Raw genomic sequence first — 19,746 nt, 5'->3', positions numbered from 1 at the left:
TCAATTAAAAACCTATATAGGAAAATTCAAGGCAATATTCCCAAGAACATGAAAATAGAAACAACCCAAAAGTTTATCAGTTGATAAACTGATAACAAAATGTGGCATATCCATGCAAAATTCAGTCATAAAAAGGAATAAAATACTGATACATGTTCCTTGTAAAGGAACCTAAAAAACAATAAGGTATGTGAAGGAAGTCAGTCAGAAAGATCACATATTGTGTTTCATTTTCATAAAACATCCAGAACAGGGCTGGGGTTGTGACTCAGCGGTAGAGTGCTTGCCTAGTACATGCAAGGCACTGGGTTCGATCATCAGCACCAAATAAAATTAAATGGATAAAATAAGGATATTGTGTCCAACTACAACTAAAAAAAATATTTTTTAAAAATTATCTGGGCTGGGGATGTGGCTCAAGCGATAGCGCGTTCACCTGGCATGCACAAGGCGCTGGGTTCGATCCTCAGCACCACATACAAATAAAATAAAGATGTTGTGTCCACCGAAAACTAAAAAATAAATATTAAAAAATTCTTTCTCTCTCTCTCTCTCTTAAAAAAAATGTCCAGGACAGACATAATCACAGCAATATAAAATAAATTAGTGTCTAGACAGGCTAGGAAAAGGTAAAACAGGAAGTGACTACTGATGGGGATGTGGTGTCATGGTGTTTATTGATGGGAATTGCAAGACGTGTTCATACCAAAAAACCCACTAATATTGTATACTTTATAAGGGTAGATTTTAAAGTATGTGAATTATACCACAAATTTTTTAAAGGCCCAAAGGATGTTGGCTGAAAGAATTGTCAGTGTAGTTACCACTCATTAAAATGGAGACAATGGCAGGAAGAATAGGTTAATAAGGTTTCCATCTCAGAAATAGTACACTTGAGATTTCATCTAGATATCAAAACAGAGCTATAAAAATAGGCAATTAAAGACAGATCTAGAGAGTACTATTACAGATCAGAGAGAAAATTATTGATCATCTGTAAATTAACTGTATTAAGGAAATGAAAATAAATAAGAGCTTCTGAAGAGGAAATACAGCTGAAAAGAGAAATTCAAAGATGACAGCAATCCAACATGTATCCATTGGTGAAGGAATTCAGTAAAGTTAGAGGGAAAACCAAGAGCACGATGTCCCAAAAACCTAATGAGGTTGTTATATTTAAAAAGAAGAAATTTTGATCACAGATGAATACACAGGGATGAAATTAGTGCTGGATATAAAATAGCAAATTACTGAATATTTGGTTAATGAGTCCTGAACACATGGCAGTATGATGAGATCTGAAAACTGATCCATATAGGAACCTGAGAACCAATGTCAACTTGAAGAGAGCAATGTTATATTGAACAAAAGAGGGAAAGGAAACCTCTCAATCTGGGGAAATTGCAGTGGGTACCATAGAGAGAATGTGGAGTCCTGAAGAAAAGATTTGGATGAGTACGTGAGATCAAATACACATGTAGAAATGATGCTACAAGGGAGGAACACAGGGAGTTCATTCACCAGAGAGGAAAAACACACAGACTATCTAGGTAGCAAGTAGGTAGCAGGGGTGAAGTGGAAGTTTTCTTCTGAGTTCTCCTGATTCTTCTGTGTGCCCCTGACTGAAATTCAGAATATTCATACTGTTCAGCTAGTCAGACTTTTCTGGACGTCTCAGTGACATATTTACCGTGCTGTGATTGTTCTGAAGACACAGTGGCTCTAACTACCATGAATAGCCCAACATAAAAATCAATTCCAAAAGTAAAGAAAAACATAAAAAAGAATATTCATACTGTTGTTCCCCACATTTAATGTACTTTTTTATATCTCTAAATTTCATCAAGTTTTCTGTTTCATCTTTACTTTCAATCAATTATATTATGATGTGTCCAGGAATATTTTTCTTCTTATTTATCCTCTTTGGTGTTCCTAGTGATCATAAATACAAAATTTTTTGTTCTTCATAAAATTTGGGTAATTTTTTGAAATTTCAAATAGACTTTTTCTCATACCCCTGTCTTCTTAAATCTTCTCATCTCATAGATCAATGGAGTTTGATAATGTTTCTCCATTTCTTACCTCTCCTATTCAACTTGTACACTTTCTACTGCTCCACCTGGAAGGTCTTATTTCTCGACTGAGATTTTCATTCACTATGATCACAAAGGTATACAGGTATAATATGACTCAGGACATCAGGGAGATTAATCTTTTGGTTGGCTGAGTTCATAGTTGAAAATATTTTTGTTACAGGTGATTTAAATTTACTTTAATTTACTAATATAATTGATAAGTTTGGTTTTAGCGCCCCTTCCTGATGTGAATGCTTTGCTTTTACAGGGAAGAGGATTATTTTTCCTTTCTGAGGATATTAATTTTGTTTGGTTCTTACCATCTGACTCCTATCTATAGCACTTTACCTTTCTCTTTATTTTTCTCTTCTGCTATTTAATTTTAATCATGTCAAAGTATTTGATATTTAGAGTCTATTCCACCATGAAAACACTTTCTTAGACCTGTACCTTAATCCAAATAAAAAGAAAAGAGGAAACATCACTGCATTTTTTGACCTGATCTCTGAAGCTGCCCACCAACACTTCTACTTCATTGTAGTTACTTTAACTGAGTTATTGGGTTCACCCCCTATACTCTAGGTTGGAGAAATTAAATCCTGATGCCTGAAGTGTAGATTATCAAATAATAACACAATATTTTATACTATCCCTGATGCTTTATTTCAAAATTTATTAAAATCATTTAATTATTGACATTCTTCCCACAAATAAGCAGCATATACTCTACTCCCCCACCGTCTACCCTCTCTCATCCCTTTATGGCACCAACATGGAGTCTCACCCTCTGCATCAGGTACATCTGCAGAGGACAATCCTTTGGTACACTTCCTTAAATAAAACCCCTCATATACAATTACTCTCAATATGAAGACTATGAATTTAGAAGACAAGTTATTAGAAACCTTCTTCTACACACCAAAAATACACTGGTGGGACAGGCTGGAAATAACTGCTAACTTTGTAAATGGTACATTGAGGCTGGTAAGGTTGGGGAGTAATGAACTGTTTCAGTCAGTGTTGCTACTCTGTTTTAGTTTCTAAATAAATGAATGTCATTAAGCCATACCTACCCTTAATCACATTCATTTATTTAGAGACACCAATTGCCTACTACCCAATAAGAAGGAGTTTTTGTTCATGGCCACATCTGTTCCTTCCCATTTCCCAACCCCTACTGACTTTTTAGTGATTTCAAGTTCTAATGGTTCTAACACCCTCTGCTTCCAGGAAAAGAACCACAGTTTACCTATGTCCTTTCTGCACAAATTCTTGCCATATTGTCTTGAATTCCACACCATCTGCCATATCACCTCTTGCATGAGCTCTTGAAAAAAATCCTATTAGTCTCATATTTGATATTTTAAGTTAATAGTATTCATTCTTGCAGAGTTATAAACAAAGCATGAGCTATAGGTTATACCTGCATTTATTGATGTAAATGCTTTCTGGAAAAGGATAAACTCAAATACAGGTGACTATATTTATCTCTGGAGAATAATAATTTCTTTTACTTATCTTGCAGAATTTCACCACACATATATTTTATTATTAATTTTTGAAAGAAATAAAATTAGTTTTGATTTCCTATTTAATTTAAACTGAGCAAATAATGAAAACAACTGTAGTTTTTGTTTATTTTCTCTGGTTTCTAGCATATCCACAGATCTGTAATATGAGAAAACTGATCTAAAAACTTCTCTATACTACTTCTTAAAATGTATTAAAGTTCCTCTCCGGCTAAATAATGTGTAAATTACTTTAGGATGGCACATGAAATAGTTTTGGGGGTTAAATATATTATCTAATGAAACTACCAATAATGATGTTGTTTAATACGTCTATATGATTTTGTTTTCACTAACTTGATTTCTCAGGATATAATTACCTTATCCTGGCATAGTATACTGTTTCTTCTATTTCCTATAACTTTCATGTTTTGCACTTAAATTCAAATAGTTCTGTCATTAGTGATAATGCACATTTTCTTTACTATACATTTGTTGGGTATATCTTTTTCATTATCTCATTAAAATCTATCTGAGAATCTGGTTTCTCTTAAATTTATTGAAATGCCAAAAATATTTTGTTTGTTGTGCTTCATATGTTTCCTTCTGATGACAAGATTTATATCTTGCATCATTCTTGGTTCAAGACATTCATCATCCTAGGCCTTCAGTTTTCTCAAGTGTAAAAGGAAAGCACTCAGTAATGAAAGATTACTATGTTTCTTTCTCCACTTATATTCTGTGGTTATAATCTGTCATTATCACCAAAGGTCAAGTAGAAGTTCAACCTAGATTTGAATATGTCCAATTTAATAAAATAAATCATAAAGAAGGAAAACCAATCAGGTGCATGTTTTAGCTCCACTATGTAGCATGAAGTATTTCTTACTTCCCAGAAAAATTATAGTTCATATCATAAGTCAGTAAACACAGAGAAGTATACACATTGTATACATAAAAAGGTTGCTCAGAACATCTATGATGTCTCAGATACTTTCTATTCTTTTTCATTGTGTTTTTAAAATACTGGTTAAATCCCATTGCAATGAATTCATATTTCCCTCATGGCTCAAGATAGAAGTCTGAAAATATTCAATTAAGGGATCTTAGAGCTATTTTATAGGACATAATTTTGAAGATATTTCCTTGATATTTTTAAAAATCTTCAAGTCATGGAACTCGTAGTTCTTTATATGCCCAGGATGTAGATCATACCTGAATAAGAAACATGAAAAAATGCTTACCGCTTGTTGCAGTGGAGGTCATAAATAGGTGTTTTAAACTGAATGGACTTGACCATCTCTCCAGTACGAAGTGAATATAGATCCACACAACAATAAGGTGGGCTTGTCCTAAAAGAAGAAAAAAGTCATTATTTTTAAAAAGGAGAGCTGCCACAGTACTTGCCTAGCATGTGCAAGGCCCTAGTTTCAATCTCCTGCACCATAAAAATAAATAAATACATAATAAAAACATTTAAAAAATATATTTTCCTAACATAATATTAAATCCCTTATTAACATGCTACTAGTAAATAAATTCAAAATTTAAAAAAAAACACTCATACTACATCCCTATAAACTTGAGAATGTACAAAATTTGGGGAAAGGAAAAAAATCTATCATTCACCAAGTTGATACTCTACAGAAGAAAAAAAAATATGATAATCTCATTAGATGCAGAAACTTAAGCTATAATTTTAAATACATTCACAATAAGAAATATTTCCTTAATCTGATAAGGGCACTAGACTTAAAACTGGTGAACAACACATACAACTATAAAATGCTAAGAGGAACTAGATAAGATCACTGTCATCACTTCAATTCAACATAGTACAGAAGGTTCTATGCATAAGAAAAGGAATTATTCCAAGGGAAAAAAAACATCATTATTTGCTGAAAACCTGACTGTTGGAAACTTATACTACAATTCTATTAGTAGAAAAATATCCAGACAACACTACTCAGTAAGCACAAAATATTATAATTAATATGTGTATTTATCAAAGTCATCAGATACAAAGTTACTATAAAAATGTCACCCGTACTTTTGTAAATTCAGAAAAACTAAGGGCTGGGGATGTGGCTCAGTGGTCAAGTGCTCATAAGTTCAATCCTCATACCAAAAAAAAAAAGAAAGAAAAGAAAAACTAGAGGCCATCTACGGTGACACACACTACTCAGGAGGTTGGGGCAGGAGGATCACAAGTTCAAAGCCAACCTCCACAATTTAACAAGACATTAAGCAACTTAGTGAGACCTGGTCTCAAAATAAAAAATAAAAAGGGTTGGGGATGTGGCTCAGAATAAGGTGACCTGGTAAAACCCCCCTCCAAAAAAAAGATGGAAAACAGAACAAAATAGGTATTTCCCTTCCTCCACAAAATAAGGTATACAGATGGCTAACAGATATATGAAAAATACTCCACACAACACTGACAGAGAAATAAAAACAACAGTGAGCTATCACCTCACCCCAGTCAGAATGGTTATTATCAAAAAGACTACAGAAAACAAGTGCTGGTGAGGATATAGACAAATGGGAAGCTTGTATGTTTATGGAAATATAAATTAGTAATGCCATTCATTAAGAAAATAGTATAGAGATTCATCAGAAAATTAACAATATCTACCATATGATCCAGCAACTCTACCACTTGATACATATCCCATGGAAATAAAATCATTACGTCTAAAAGACTTGTGTCTTTCCCATATTAATTGCAGCACTATTCAAAATAGCTAAAAAACGAATATAACCTAAGTGTCCATCAACAGATTAATGAATAAAGAAAATATGGTATATACACACAATGAAATACTATTCATCTTCAAAAAAAAATTACAAAATCTTGTCATTCACGACAACATGGATGGAACTAGAGGTCATTAGATTAAGTGAAATAACGTAGACACAGAATGCTCTCACTCATTTGTGGAATCTAGAAGAGTTGCTCTCATAGAAGTTGAGAGTAGAATGGTGGCTATCAGAGGCTAGAGAGCGTAGTGGAAAGAGAAGGGTGTGGACAAAGTGGATAACAGGTATTAAGTTACAATTAGATAGGAGAATGGAATTCTGATTTGCCTCTGCACAGTAGGATGATCACAGATAATAATAATGTACATTTTAAATAGCTAAAAGAATGTATTTCAAAAGTTTTACCATAAAGAAATGAAGTCTTTGGGGAATAAATAAATATTGCACAATGTATACATGTATTGAGACAGCACACTATTCCATTAACATATATAATTTCAAAGCTTCTGGTTTGATTTAAAAATTAATTTAATCTAAAAAATTTTTTTAAGACAGTAGAAAAAGAAGAACAAATTAAAAACCAATGATAATTGGATGAGGGAATTAATAAAAATTAAACAATTGATAAAATAAAATATGGGCAAGCAAAAGAAAGATAATGAAATTAAAGACTGGTCATTATTAAATTTTAAAAGAGCTAACTCTAGACAAAATGTTGAAAAATAAATAAATAAAAGAAATATAAAGAAAGGAGTAGGAAATATTCAGATGACACAAACAAATCCCTTAACATGCAAAATTATCAAGAGTCCTGAAATAAATTCACATTTGCATGGCCAATTTATTTTCATCAAAGGCATAATATAATTAAATACTGAAACAGTCTTTTGATCAAATGGTACTAAAATTGTCAATAGTCAAAATTGTACAGTGTCTAGAACAAAATTTAGGGAAAAAAATCTCTGCAACCTACTTCTTAAATAGGAAAAAGAACACATGAAAATATATATACAGCAAATATAACAAAGTTCATCAAGTTTAATAATTTTATTTGTAACAGATATATGAAAATGAAAAAGGATATTGTAAGGAAATTTTCCAAAATATATATCCGACAAAAGGTTTATATCTAAAATATAAAAAGAATACCTATAAATCAATATAATTATGCATTAAACTTTTAAAGTGGATATAATATTTGAAAAGGTATTTCACCAAATAAGATATATAAACAGCTAGTAAGCACATACAATATTTAAATAATTAAGTATCAGGGAAATGCAAATTAAAATCTCTAAGGAATACCACTAGAATTAGTCAGGTTTAATACAAAGCATAAAAAAAATGCAAAGTGATTGATACTCTCGCTAATTAATGACAAGGATAAAGAAAGGCACAATAACTTTGAAAAGGAGATTACCTGTTATTTTTAAAAAGTTAATATATCTTGCCCCATATATGGTTAAGTATTTTATTATTAATAACAACATAAATGAAAAACAAATGTTAATCAACAGAAGAACCTTAAAATATTGATCCAAGGGAATAGTATTCTACATTTAAAAGTAATAATTTATCCATAAAACAACAGAAATCAATTTCAAAACTATGATGAATGGGGGGGTGTCATCCTATGTAAAAGCTAAATACTGCATGATTCCTTCTCTATAAAATGTTAACAATCACAAAACTGTAATGACAGGACACAGAGGAAGTAGAGTATAAAGTGGCATTATAAACTTTTCAGGGTGATGAAAATGTTGCTATATCATTATTTTAGTGGAATTTAAACAAATACAAATAAAAGGGAACAACTGGAGATGGTGGAGGATTTGTAAAAGCCTAAAATTCAATCTTTGACATTAAGAAGACACAAAAGTTATTTTCTTAGTGTTCTCCCTCCCCAAAATTAATCCAGTTCTCTTCTGTTAAAATAATGAGTTAATAATGAACAAAATCTAGCATTTCCCCTAAACTAGGAGGGGGGAAAAAACAACTTGTCAACTTGAATCAGGCGCTCATTAAGGCTACAACTCACTAAATACTGGAATTCTTATCATTTCCCTGGTATTATCCGTATAATATCAAAACTAAGAGATTTTTCCATCAAAAACACTCCCATAGGCAGAAAAAAAATGCTGTGAAAGCTCAGTTTATAGACAGCTGAACAAAATTCAGCAGAATAAAACTTCTCTGAATCAGGAAAAATGCTTTTCATTCAATGACTAATAAAAAAAGATAATTCTTTTTTTAAAAAAAAAAAAAAGCATATTCGTAAATTCACACATTCATAAAGGACTCAGCACATTTCCTGCTAATAACACAGTTGTGTGCACGCCCGACACGTCCTTTTGTTCTGTTTTTTCTTTTGAAAAGCCTTATCATTTCCATGGGGCATAGCAAGACAATCTTAATTTTCCTCATGGACCAGCTGATGAGAAAACTTTGAGTCAGTATGCATGCCCTGTAATGTGTCATGCTAAAATAAAGAGACATGAAACAAGCTTTTCCTTTCTACTCTTTTATACACCATACAAATGGTGTGGAAAACAGTGCCACAAGAAATCTGTATAATACATCTCCATGTGATTTCTACATAGCTCAAATGGATTAACATTTTCAAAGGTTTCCATCTGACACTAAAGGCTGATAGTTTAGAGCACAGAAAGTTCCTAGTAGAAATTTTGAGAGCCAAGTTTAGAATGTAACTGAATCTACTACAAGCAAATACCACAAGTTGTGCAACATTTATGCAACATTTATTATTAAACAATTGCTTAAAAGCCTCTGAACTCTGCCCAAGCAAGTGTTACTTTGCATATGTACATATTAGAATATATATTTTATATTTCCCATGATAAATATAAAATAGGAAGGAGTGAAAATTCTCCCTGATCATTTAACTAAGTAACTTATTTTACAGTGAGTTACCAAGCATATGTGTTGAAATTTTTCTATCTGAATAATTTGTTGCCTACTGTTAAACTGACTCATAAGGGAAGTTACTGCTATTTTAGAAGGGGGAACTCCTCATTTTTATATATTATAATGCTGAAAGAAAGGGAATTTCTATTTAATTCATTTCAGTGAAGACAACTATAAGTATTTAAAGCTGAATTTCAAAAACAAAGTTTCATTTCCTAAAAGTGAATAGCTTAATTTAAGCAATTATCAACCAAAAAACAAAATATGTAAAATGGATTTTTTTAAAAGGAAAAATATTAAAACTCTCAAGAATATGGGAGCTGGGATTGTAGCTCAGTTGCAGATCACTTGCCTCGCACGTGTGAGGTACTGGGTTCAATTCTCAGCAACACATATAAATAAATAAAAAATAAAGGCCCATCAACAACTAAAAAAAAATTTTAAAAAAAGAATATGGAAGACAAGTATCAACAAAAAAACCACTAAATGTTTTGTTTTTTTTAGTTATACATGGTCATAATATCTTTATTTTGTTTATTTATTTTAATGTGGTGCTGAGGATCGAATCCAGTGCTTCACATGTGTGAGGCAAGCCCAAAACCACTAAATGTTTTAATCTAAATAAATCTACAATTGTAGAACAGACTGGCTAAACAAAAATAATTATCCTTACCTACAACCTTTAAAAATTCTGAAAAATCGTGTGTGCCATAAATTGAAGCCTAAATTCTAATATTCAGGTTAAATTCTGAAAACCTATCAATCTGTTCCCCCTGCAATTCCTTACTCATTTCCTTCCAATAAATAACTACAAGGTTGAGTTTTTATTTAATCTATATAATTAAATACTAGGTCATAGGTATTTGTTACAAGAGAAAATGGAAATGTAGCTCTTTCCAAAGGGCAACATGAAATAATCAAACCAAAAAAAATTAAAAATATTTTAACTGAACTTAGATCAGGCCTTTATTTTAAAAAGTAAGTGAGCACAGATATATCATGAAAGATATCATATGCATGCATAATCAGACATAAGGGGCATAAAAAAGTACTAAGAGATACCACAATGCATCCATCAAAATTGATAAAAAACAAAATACAAATACACAGACAACAACCTCAAAACCCATCACAGTGAAAAGGTGTGGTAAAAATGACAAGAAATATCACTGAAAATAAATGAAAAGAATATTCCATCTTATGAATATACCAAAGTTTTTTGATTTATTCACCTACTGAAAAGTATCTTGGTTGCTTCTATGTTTTGGCAATTATAAGTAAGGCTGTTATACATGTTCATGTGCAAGTTTTTATTTTAAACTTACTGTCTCCATAGTTTGCTATTTACAGAATGGCATAGAGCTGAAATCACACAGTATGTTATCTTTTCAGGTTGGTTTCTTTCACTGAATATTATGTACTCAAAGTTCCTCCATATTTTTCTTGCCATGATAACTCATTGCTTTTTACCATTTTAGTCTCCATCAAATGTAATCCCAATCAATAAAATTCCCACCAAATACCAATGACACTTTTCACAGCACTAGGAAAAACAATCCTAAAATTCATATGGAAGCATGAAGGATCCCCCAAAACCAAAGTAATCTAGGGCCAAAGGAGAAACACTGGAAGTATTACAATACCTGATTTCAAAATATAGTATATAGTTACAAAAACACCACAATATTGGCATAAAAATAGACACATGGAGCAATGGAATAGAATACAAATAAAGTGACAAATCAGTCATTTTATTCTCAACAAAGGTGCCAAAAACATATTAAAGGCTTGAAGCCTCTTAAACAAATACTGCTACAAAAACTGGATGACCACATGTAGAGGCCAGAAACTAGATCACTGCCTCTCACTCTGTACAAAAATCAACTCAAAATGGATGAAATGTAAGACATTAAACTTTGAAACTATTAGAGAAAACCATAGGAGAAACACTTCAAGATATTGGCATAGGCAAGGCTTTCCTGAATAGCACTCTAATAACTCTGGAAATAAAGGCAAAAAGTGACAAAGGGAATTACATCAGATTAAAAAGCTTTGGCACAGCAAATGGAACACTCAACAAAGAGACAATCTACAAAATATTAAAAATCTTATATTCGTCTGAAATAGAATTAATAATCAGTACATATAAAAACTCAAAAAAGGTTTTTCAAGATGGCAGAATAGAGGATGTCACTTTCCTGGCTGCTCTGTGGCGTAAAACCAAGAAAGCAGCCAGGCAGCTTCTTAGCAAGGTCGGTGAACAAAAAAAGGAGGGTGGGGACTTTACTGGACTTAAAATTGGACATTCAAAGCAGATCAGGGACTCAGGAGGTTGGATATAAGAAAATAAGGAAAAAATTCCCAGAGGCACAGCTGCTACTGTGGCCAGGCCAGAAGCACCAGCCAGATTGGTTCCTCCAGAAGCAAAGTAGAAAAATAAGGGATTTAAAGGAAGCAGCATTTTTACAAGGCCTGAGGCATGTTTGGGTACCGTGAGATTAAAGATCAATGACACTGCCCAACTAAACTGAAAGGCATGCTGCACAACAACCCTGTGCAGGAAAAAAGCAGCCATATCTCTAAACAGTGTGCAGAGGACAAAAAAAGGAAACATTTTGCCTCCATGGTTCAGGAGCGGCACCTGAGGAAGCTAATTCCTGCCAAACACAAGTTTGGCCTGAAATGCAGGACCAGTAAACAAACACTGCACAACACAGAGTATGCTTAAATGACCAGGAGAAAATCAAACAAGGATCTTGAGAGATTTACACAAGGAACAACTGTCATGGAAACCCACCTGGCTCTACCCCTTCCACTCTAATCCAGCTGCTTACAACATGGGCTGGGAAACACATTTGGCCGAAAATTCAGAAAGGCAGGGGAGGGAGAGATTGAGTTTGGAGACTGAATCCAAGACCAGGAAACATGGAGTCCACAGGTGACCTAGGAGACTAAGAATTGGCTCCTCCACCACACAAGTGGAACCAGTGGAACCCAGGAAGATTCCTAGGGTACAGTCTTATAGAGTGGACCAGCAATTACTGAACCTTGGAGATAAGCCGCTTTAAAAACCTCTAGACCAATTGACATGCAGTGAAGATCCTGGAGCCTGCCTAAGACCCTGCCTCTAGGAATTCCGCCTGTGGGATTACCTCTCACTTCAGTAATCCCAAGAGTCAAGCATCACACTCCAGAAGACCCCCCACCTACAACTGCTGAGAAGAGAAGCTGAGATTTTTTGAACTCCAACATAAAGAATTCTTTAACTTTTCAATGAGATTTTTTTCTTCTCTTTTTCATTTTTCCTTCCTTTTTTTCCTTTCTTCTCATTGTTTAATTGTGATCTTAATGTGACCTAGAAGTCTATACATATTCATATTTGGCTTTTTCCCTTAGTTCTAGCATTTTTTAAGCAAGTTATTTTTCCTGTATCACTTTTTTCAGGAGTAGGATGTTTGATTAGTATATTTTAGTTTGTTTTGTATTTTTATTTTTAATTTTTAAAAATCTGTACTTTATATATATTTTTGGTGTTCCCTATCTATTTTGCTTGATTCACTTTCTCTCTTCCACTAACAGCCAAACTCTATTACTCTTTCAATATTCCTTTAATTTTTTACTTCTAACTTCTCTCCTCCTCCCTCATAATAATCATATCCTATGTTATTTCTGTTCTCTCCCTGTTACCATTTGAATTGTAAACCCTTTTGCAAATTTGCTGTTTTTATTGTAGGCAATGACTGATCACATATTTCTGTTTACTGTGCTAATCAACACTGTACCCATCACAGTAGGAACTATTGTGTTTAATGCTGTATATTGTTTGCATGGGATATTGTACTTATTTGTCTGTCTTATTAGTTCTTATTTTGTCTGTCCCAGTGAGGTGCTGGAAATCTCCAGGCATTTTAAGTCCATAGCATAGAAACTCTACTGCCTCGATCCTTACTACTAGATGGGTAGAAATACAAACAATATGAAAAAGCAAAGAAATAAATCACCCCAAACAAACAAAGATACTCTAATAACAGAATCCATCAACACCATGGTGGAAGAAATGATCCAGAGAAGCAGTTTAGAATGTACCCAGTTAAATCAATCTGAGACGTAAAGGTCAGTACAAGGAATAAAGTCGGAGAGAAAATATAGAAAGTGAAAGATCACTTCAAGAAAAAGATTCTGGAGGGAGGGAAAAAAAGGGCGTCTGAACAGGTGAATAAGTCCCAGCCCCCCTCTACCCAGCTGTGATAACTCAAAAACTCTCTCGCCAGCTCTCAGTGGGCATGAATATCAGAGCCGAGTGAAACTGAAAAGGTGCCTGATCTCCAACTCCCCCTCCCCCAGCTGTGATAACCAAAACCTTTCTCGCCAGCTCTCCGTGGGCATGGCTATCAGAGGGAATAAGACAGAACAGGTTGCCAGTTTCCAACTCCCCCTCTCCACAACTGTGATGACTTAGTGACTACCCAACACAGAGGTAGCGCTCAGTTGATCAGAAGCGTGGAGCGGCCAGGGCACCGCAAGCCAAAAGTGAACTCAGGGCTGCAGACAAGAGTCCCAGTAATTGGGGCCTGGTGGGCAGGAGAAGTGAGGGGAACGGAGCAACCTAAAGAGACCAGGATTGGGGAGGCACACGGCAGGGGAGGCAGAGCCACCTTACACAGATTGCTTCCTCCACCATGAGGGCAGAGACTTAACCTGGAATGCACAACACCACCTACTGGAAGAGAAAAAAACAGAATTCTAAGAGTGCATTTTTTTTCTTTTTCCTTCTTTCCTTTTTTTTTCTTTTTATCTTTTTCTTCTCTCTTTTCCTCTCTCTTTTTTTCACTCCTTTTTTTCTACCTCTTCCCCCCTTTTTCTGTTCTTCTTTTCTTTTTACTTTTCTTACTCCTTCTCTTCCTCTCCCAACCTCCCAAGTGTTACTATTTCTACTACATGTAATTTACTAAATGCAAATAGGTGATTGTGTCTATGCTTCTTATTGTCCTCCCACTTACTTAACTACCCTAAAATACCTCCTGTCTATTCTCCTTCTAATAACCCCCTTCATTAGAGTTCTCCTCCAAAGTAGCTAAGATATATTAACCCCATACCCTCACATCTTTCCCTCTGAACATAAAGTCCTACGCCCGACCTCAGTTCTCTTTACGCCACCAGAATCTGTATGCCTTTTATGAAGCTAATGAATATATTTTAAATTATAATTGAATCCAACATCTCTAGACATTGTCTCCCATCACAAAAGAGAGATCTCGAAACTATACAAGAGCAATGCAAATCTATAGGAGAAAAATAATGACAACAGTCACACAGAGCTGGAAAAAAAACGTGAGCAACATTAAAAAAAAACAAGGAAAAGAAAGGACCACAAACAATTCAGGGCAATTCAATAATAGAGGAGATAATAACTACAGTAGAAAGAATGTCAAAGATTTCAAGATATACATGGTTCAGGTGATCTGGAGTCTCAAGGCAGACTTTAGACAGCAAATACAGATAATGAAAGATCACTTTGACCATGAATTACATTAAAAAATCCAAGAAGCAAAAGATCAACTCTACAGAGAGATAGAGATTATACAAAAAAAAAAAAAAACCAGAAATCCTGGAAATGAATGAAATAATAAACCAAATTAAAAACTCAAATGAAGAGTATCACCAGCAGAGTAGAACACTTAGAAGTCAGAACATCAGACAACGAAGACAAAGTATACCATCTCGAAAAGAGTATAGACAGCTCAGAAAGTCTGATAAGAAACCACGAGCAGAACATCCAAGAAATTTGGGATAACATAAAGAGACCAAATTTAAGAATTACTGGGATAGAGGAAGGTATAGAGGTCCAAAATAAAGGAATGAGCAACCTATTCAATGAAATAATTTTAGGAAACTTTCCAGACATGAAAAATGAAACAGAAATCCAAACCCTAGAAGCCTACAGGATGCCAAATGTACAAAACCACAAGAGATCCACAGCAAGACACATTATAATTAAAATGCCCAACATACAGAACAAGGAGAGAATTTAAAAAGCCACAGAGAAAGGAACCAGATTACATTTAGGGGTAAACCAATTAGGTTAACGGCTAATTTTTCAATGCAGAACTCTGAAAGCTAGAAGATCCTGGAACAACATATTTCAAACACTGAAAGATAATGGGTTCCAACCAAGAATCTTGTATCCAGCAAAATTAAGCTGTAGGTTTGAAGATGAAATTAAAACCTTCCACGATAAGCAAAAGTTAAAAGAATTTGCAGCCAGAAAATCAGCGCTTCAAAACATCCTCGGCAAAACATTACATGAAGAGGAAAGGAAAAATAACAACAAAATCAACAGTGGGAGGCAGTACAGTAAAAGAAAAACTAGTCAAAGAGGAAAAACAAATCAAGTTAAATAACAAAAATAAACAAATATGGCTGGAAATACAAACCATATCTCAATATTAACCCTAAATATTAATGGCTTAAACTCACCAATCAAAAGACATAGGCTAGTAGACTGGAATAAAAAAAAAAAAAGATCCAACAATATACTGCCTACAGGAGACTCACTGATAGGAAAAGACATACACAGACTGAAGGTGAAACGTTGGGAAAAATCATACTACTCACATAGACCTCGGAAGCAAGCAGGGGTGTCTATACTCATATTAAATAAAATAGACTTCAACCAAAGTTAATCAAAAGGGATAAAAAAGGAGACTAAATACTGCTAAAGGGAACCATTCACCAACAAGACATAACAATCATTAATATATATGCTCCAAACAATGTTGCAGCTATGTTCATCAAACAAACTCTTCTCAAGTTCAAGATTCACAATAATCTTGGGTGATTTTAATACACCTGTCTTACGACTGGACAGATCTTCCAAACAAAGTTGAATAAAGAAACTATAGAACTCAAAACACAATTAATAACCAAGACTTAATTGACATATATAGAATATATCAACCAACATCAAGCAGATACACTTTTTTCCTCAGCAGCACATGGATCCTTCTCAAAAATAGATCTATTATGCCATAAGGCAACTCTTAGCAAATACAAAGGAACAGAGATATTGCCATGCATTTTATCTGATCATAATGGAATGAAATTGGAAATTAACAATAAAATAAGGAAGGAAAATTCCTACATCACAAGGGGAATGAACAATATGCTACTGAATGAACAATGGGTTACAGAAGATATCAAGGAGGAAATTAAAAAATTCTTAGAGATAAATGAAAACACAGACACAACATATCGAAATCTCTGGGACACTATGAAAGCAGTACTAAGAGGAAAATTCATTGCATGGAGTTCATTCCTTAAAAGAAGAAAAAGCCAACAAATAAATGACCTCACACTACATCTCAAAGCCCTAGAAAAAGAAGAACAAATCAGCATCAAATTCAGTAGAAGGCAAGAAATAATTAAAAATGAGAGCTGAAATCAAAACAAAAGAAACAATCAAAAAAATTGACAGAACTAAAAGTTGGTAATTTGAAAAAGTAAATAAGATTGACAGACCCTTACCCATGCTAATGAAGAGTAGAAGAGAGAGAACCCAAATTACTAGCATAAGGAATGAAAAAGGCAATATCACAACAGACACTACAGAAATATAAAAGATAATTAGAAATTAATTTGAATCCTTATACTCCAATAAAATAGAAGATAGTGAATGCATTGATAAATTCCTTAAGTCATATGATATGCCCAGACTGAGTCAGGAAGATATATACAACTTAAATAGACCAATATAAAGTGAGAAAATAGAAGAAGTCATCAAAAGATTACCAAGCAAGAAAAGCCCAGAACTGGACGGATATACAGCAGAGTTTTACAAGACCTTTAAAGAAGAACTAATACCAATACTCTTCAATCTATTTCAGGAAATAGAAAAAAGAGGGAGTACTTCCAAATTCATTCTATGAGGCCAATATCACCCTGATTCCAAAACCAGACAAAGACACTTCAAAGAAAGAATACTTCAGACCAATATCTCTAATGAATATAGATGCAAAAATCCTCAATAAAATTCTGGCAAATCGGATACAAAAACATATCAAAAGATCGTGCACCATGATTAAATGGGATTCATCCCCGGGATGCAAGGTTGGTTCAACATACGGAAATCAATAAATGTAATTCATCACATCAACAGACTTAAAGACAGGAACCATATGATTATCTCGATAGAGAAAAAACATTTGACAAAATACAGCACCACTTTATATTCAAAACATTAGAAAAACTAGGGATAACAGGAACTTACCTCAACATTGTAAGAGCCATCTACGCTAAGCCTCAGGCCAGCATCATTCTAAACTGAGAAAAACTGAAGACATTCCCTCTAAAATCTGGAACAAGACAGGGATGCCCTCTCTCACCACTTCTATTCAACATAGTTCTTGAAGCACTGGCCAGAGCAATTAGACAGACGAAAGAAATTAAAGGAATAACTATAGGAAAAGAAGAACTTAAGCTAGTACTATTTGCTGATGACATAATTCGATACCTAGAAGACCCAACAAACTCTACCACGAAACTTCTAGAACTAGTAAATGAATTCAGCAAAGTGGCAGGATATAAATCAACACCCATAAGTCAAAAGTATTCGTGTATATCAGTGACAAATCCTCTGAAAAGGAAATGAGGAAAACTACCACATTCACAAAATCCTCAAAAATAAAATAAAATACTTGGGAATCAACAAAAGTTGAAAGATCTATTCAATGACAACTATAGAACCCTAAAGAGAGAAATAAAAGAAGATCTTAGAAGATGGAAAGATCTACCTTCCTCATGAATAGGCAGAATTAATATTATCAAAATGACCATATAACCAAAAGCACTATAGAGATTCAATGCAATTCCGATCAAAATCCCAATGGCATTCCTCAGAGAAATAGAAAAAGCAATTATGAAATTCATCTGGAAAAATAAGATACCCAGAATAGTTAAAGCAATTCCAAGCAGGAAGAGTGAAACAGGTGGTATCGCTATACCAGATCTTAAACTACACTAAATAGCAATAGTAACAAAAACAGCATGGTACTGGCACCAAAATAGGCTGGTAGACCAATGGTACAGAATAGAGGACACAGAGACTAACCCACAAAATTACAACTACCTTATATTAGACAAAGGTGGTAAAAGCATGCACTGGAGAAAGGATAGCATCTACAAAAAATGGTGCTGGGAAAACCGGAAATCCATATGCAACAAAATGAAATTGAATCCCTCTCTCTCACCATGCACAAAATGGATCAAAATGGATCAAGGATCTAGGAATTAAACCAGAGACTCTGTGTCTAATAGAAGAAAAAGTAGGCCCTAATCTCCATCACATGGGGCTAGGCCTCAATTTCCTTAATGACACCTATAGCACAAGAATTAAAACCAAGAATCAACAAATGGGATGAATTCAAACTAAAAAGTTTTTTCTCAGCAAGAGAAATAATATGTGAGGTGAATAGGGAATCTATATCTTGGGAACAAATTTTTACCCCTCACACATCAGATAGAGCTCTAATCTCTAAGGTATACAAAGAACTCAAAAAGCTAAACACCAAAAAAAATAATAATAATAACCTAATCAACAAATGGGCCAAGGACCTGAACAGACACTTCTCAGAAGAGGATATACAAACAATCAACAAATATACAAAAAAAAAATGTTCATCATCTCTAGCAATCAGAGAAATGAAAATTAAAACTACTCTAAGATACCATCTCACTCCAGTAAGAATGGCAGCCATTATGAAGACAAACAACAACAAGTGCTGGCAAGGATGCGGAGAAAAAGGTACACTCATACACTGCTGGTGGGACTGCAAATTGGTGCAGCCAATTTGGAAAGCAGTGTGGAGATTCCTTGGAAAACTGGGATTGAAACCACCATTTGACCCAGCTATTCCTCTACTCGGACTATACCCAAAGGACCTAAAAACAGCATACTACAGGAACAAAGCCACATGAATGTTTATAGCAGCACAATTCACAATAGCTAAACTGTGGAGCCAACCAAGATGTCCTTCAATGGATGAATGGACAAAAAAAATGTGGCATTTATACACAATGGAATATTACTCAGCACTAGAAAATAATAAGATCATGGCATTTGCAGGGAAATGGATGGCATTAGAGCAGATTATGCTAAGTGAAGTTAGCCAATCCCCAAAAAAACAAATGCCGAATGTATTCACTGATATAAGGGGGTAACTCAAAATGGGGTAGGGAGAAAGAGCATGGGAAGAAGATTACCTCTAGATAGGGAAGAGAGGTGGGAAGGAAAGGGTGGGAGAAGGGGAATTGCATGGATGGTGGAAGGAGACCATTATCATTATACAAAATACATGTATGAAGATGTGAGAAAAAAAAAGAATAGCGTTACCTTAGATTAAGTAAAGAGAAGTGATGGGAGGGGAGGGGATGGGGGTATAGGAAAGATAGTAGAATGAATCAGATATTATTATTACTGTGTG

General features: G+C 34.1%; 1 protein-coding gene across 8 annotated transcripts in view; it reads right to left on the bottom strand.

Moving 5' to 3' along the window:
- The window catches only part of Bcas3 (BCAS3 microtubule associated cell migration factor), a 583,386-nt gene that overhangs the window by 439,290 nt on the left and 124,350 nt on the right, over positions 1-19,746 (bottom strand). For all 8 annotated transcript variants that reach the window (XR_006846898.2, XM_046423193.2, XM_046423199.2 and 5 more), the window contains exon 8: positions 4,828-4,935. Coding sequence is in view for 7 of the 8 variants with exons in the window: in XM_046423193.2 (XP_046279149.1) it covers positions 4,828-4,935 (108 nt within the window). In the remaining variant the exon portion in view is untranslated. The remainder of the gene's footprint in view (positions 1-4,827; positions 4,936-19,746) is intronic.

The sequence above is a fragment of the Marmota monax genome, unplaced genomic scaffold (assembly GCF_021218885.2).
Source record: "Marmota monax isolate L192 unplaced genomic scaffold, Marmota_monax_Labrador192_F-V1.1 WCK01_AAM20220418_F8-fsc00171, whole genome shotgun sequence".
NCBI classification, from domain to species: domain Eukaryota; kingdom Metazoa; phylum Chordata; class Mammalia; order Rodentia; family Sciuridae; genus Marmota; species Marmota monax.
Note: the sequence above shows the minus strand (reverse complement) of the source record. Positions and strands in the feature narration are given on the sequence as shown.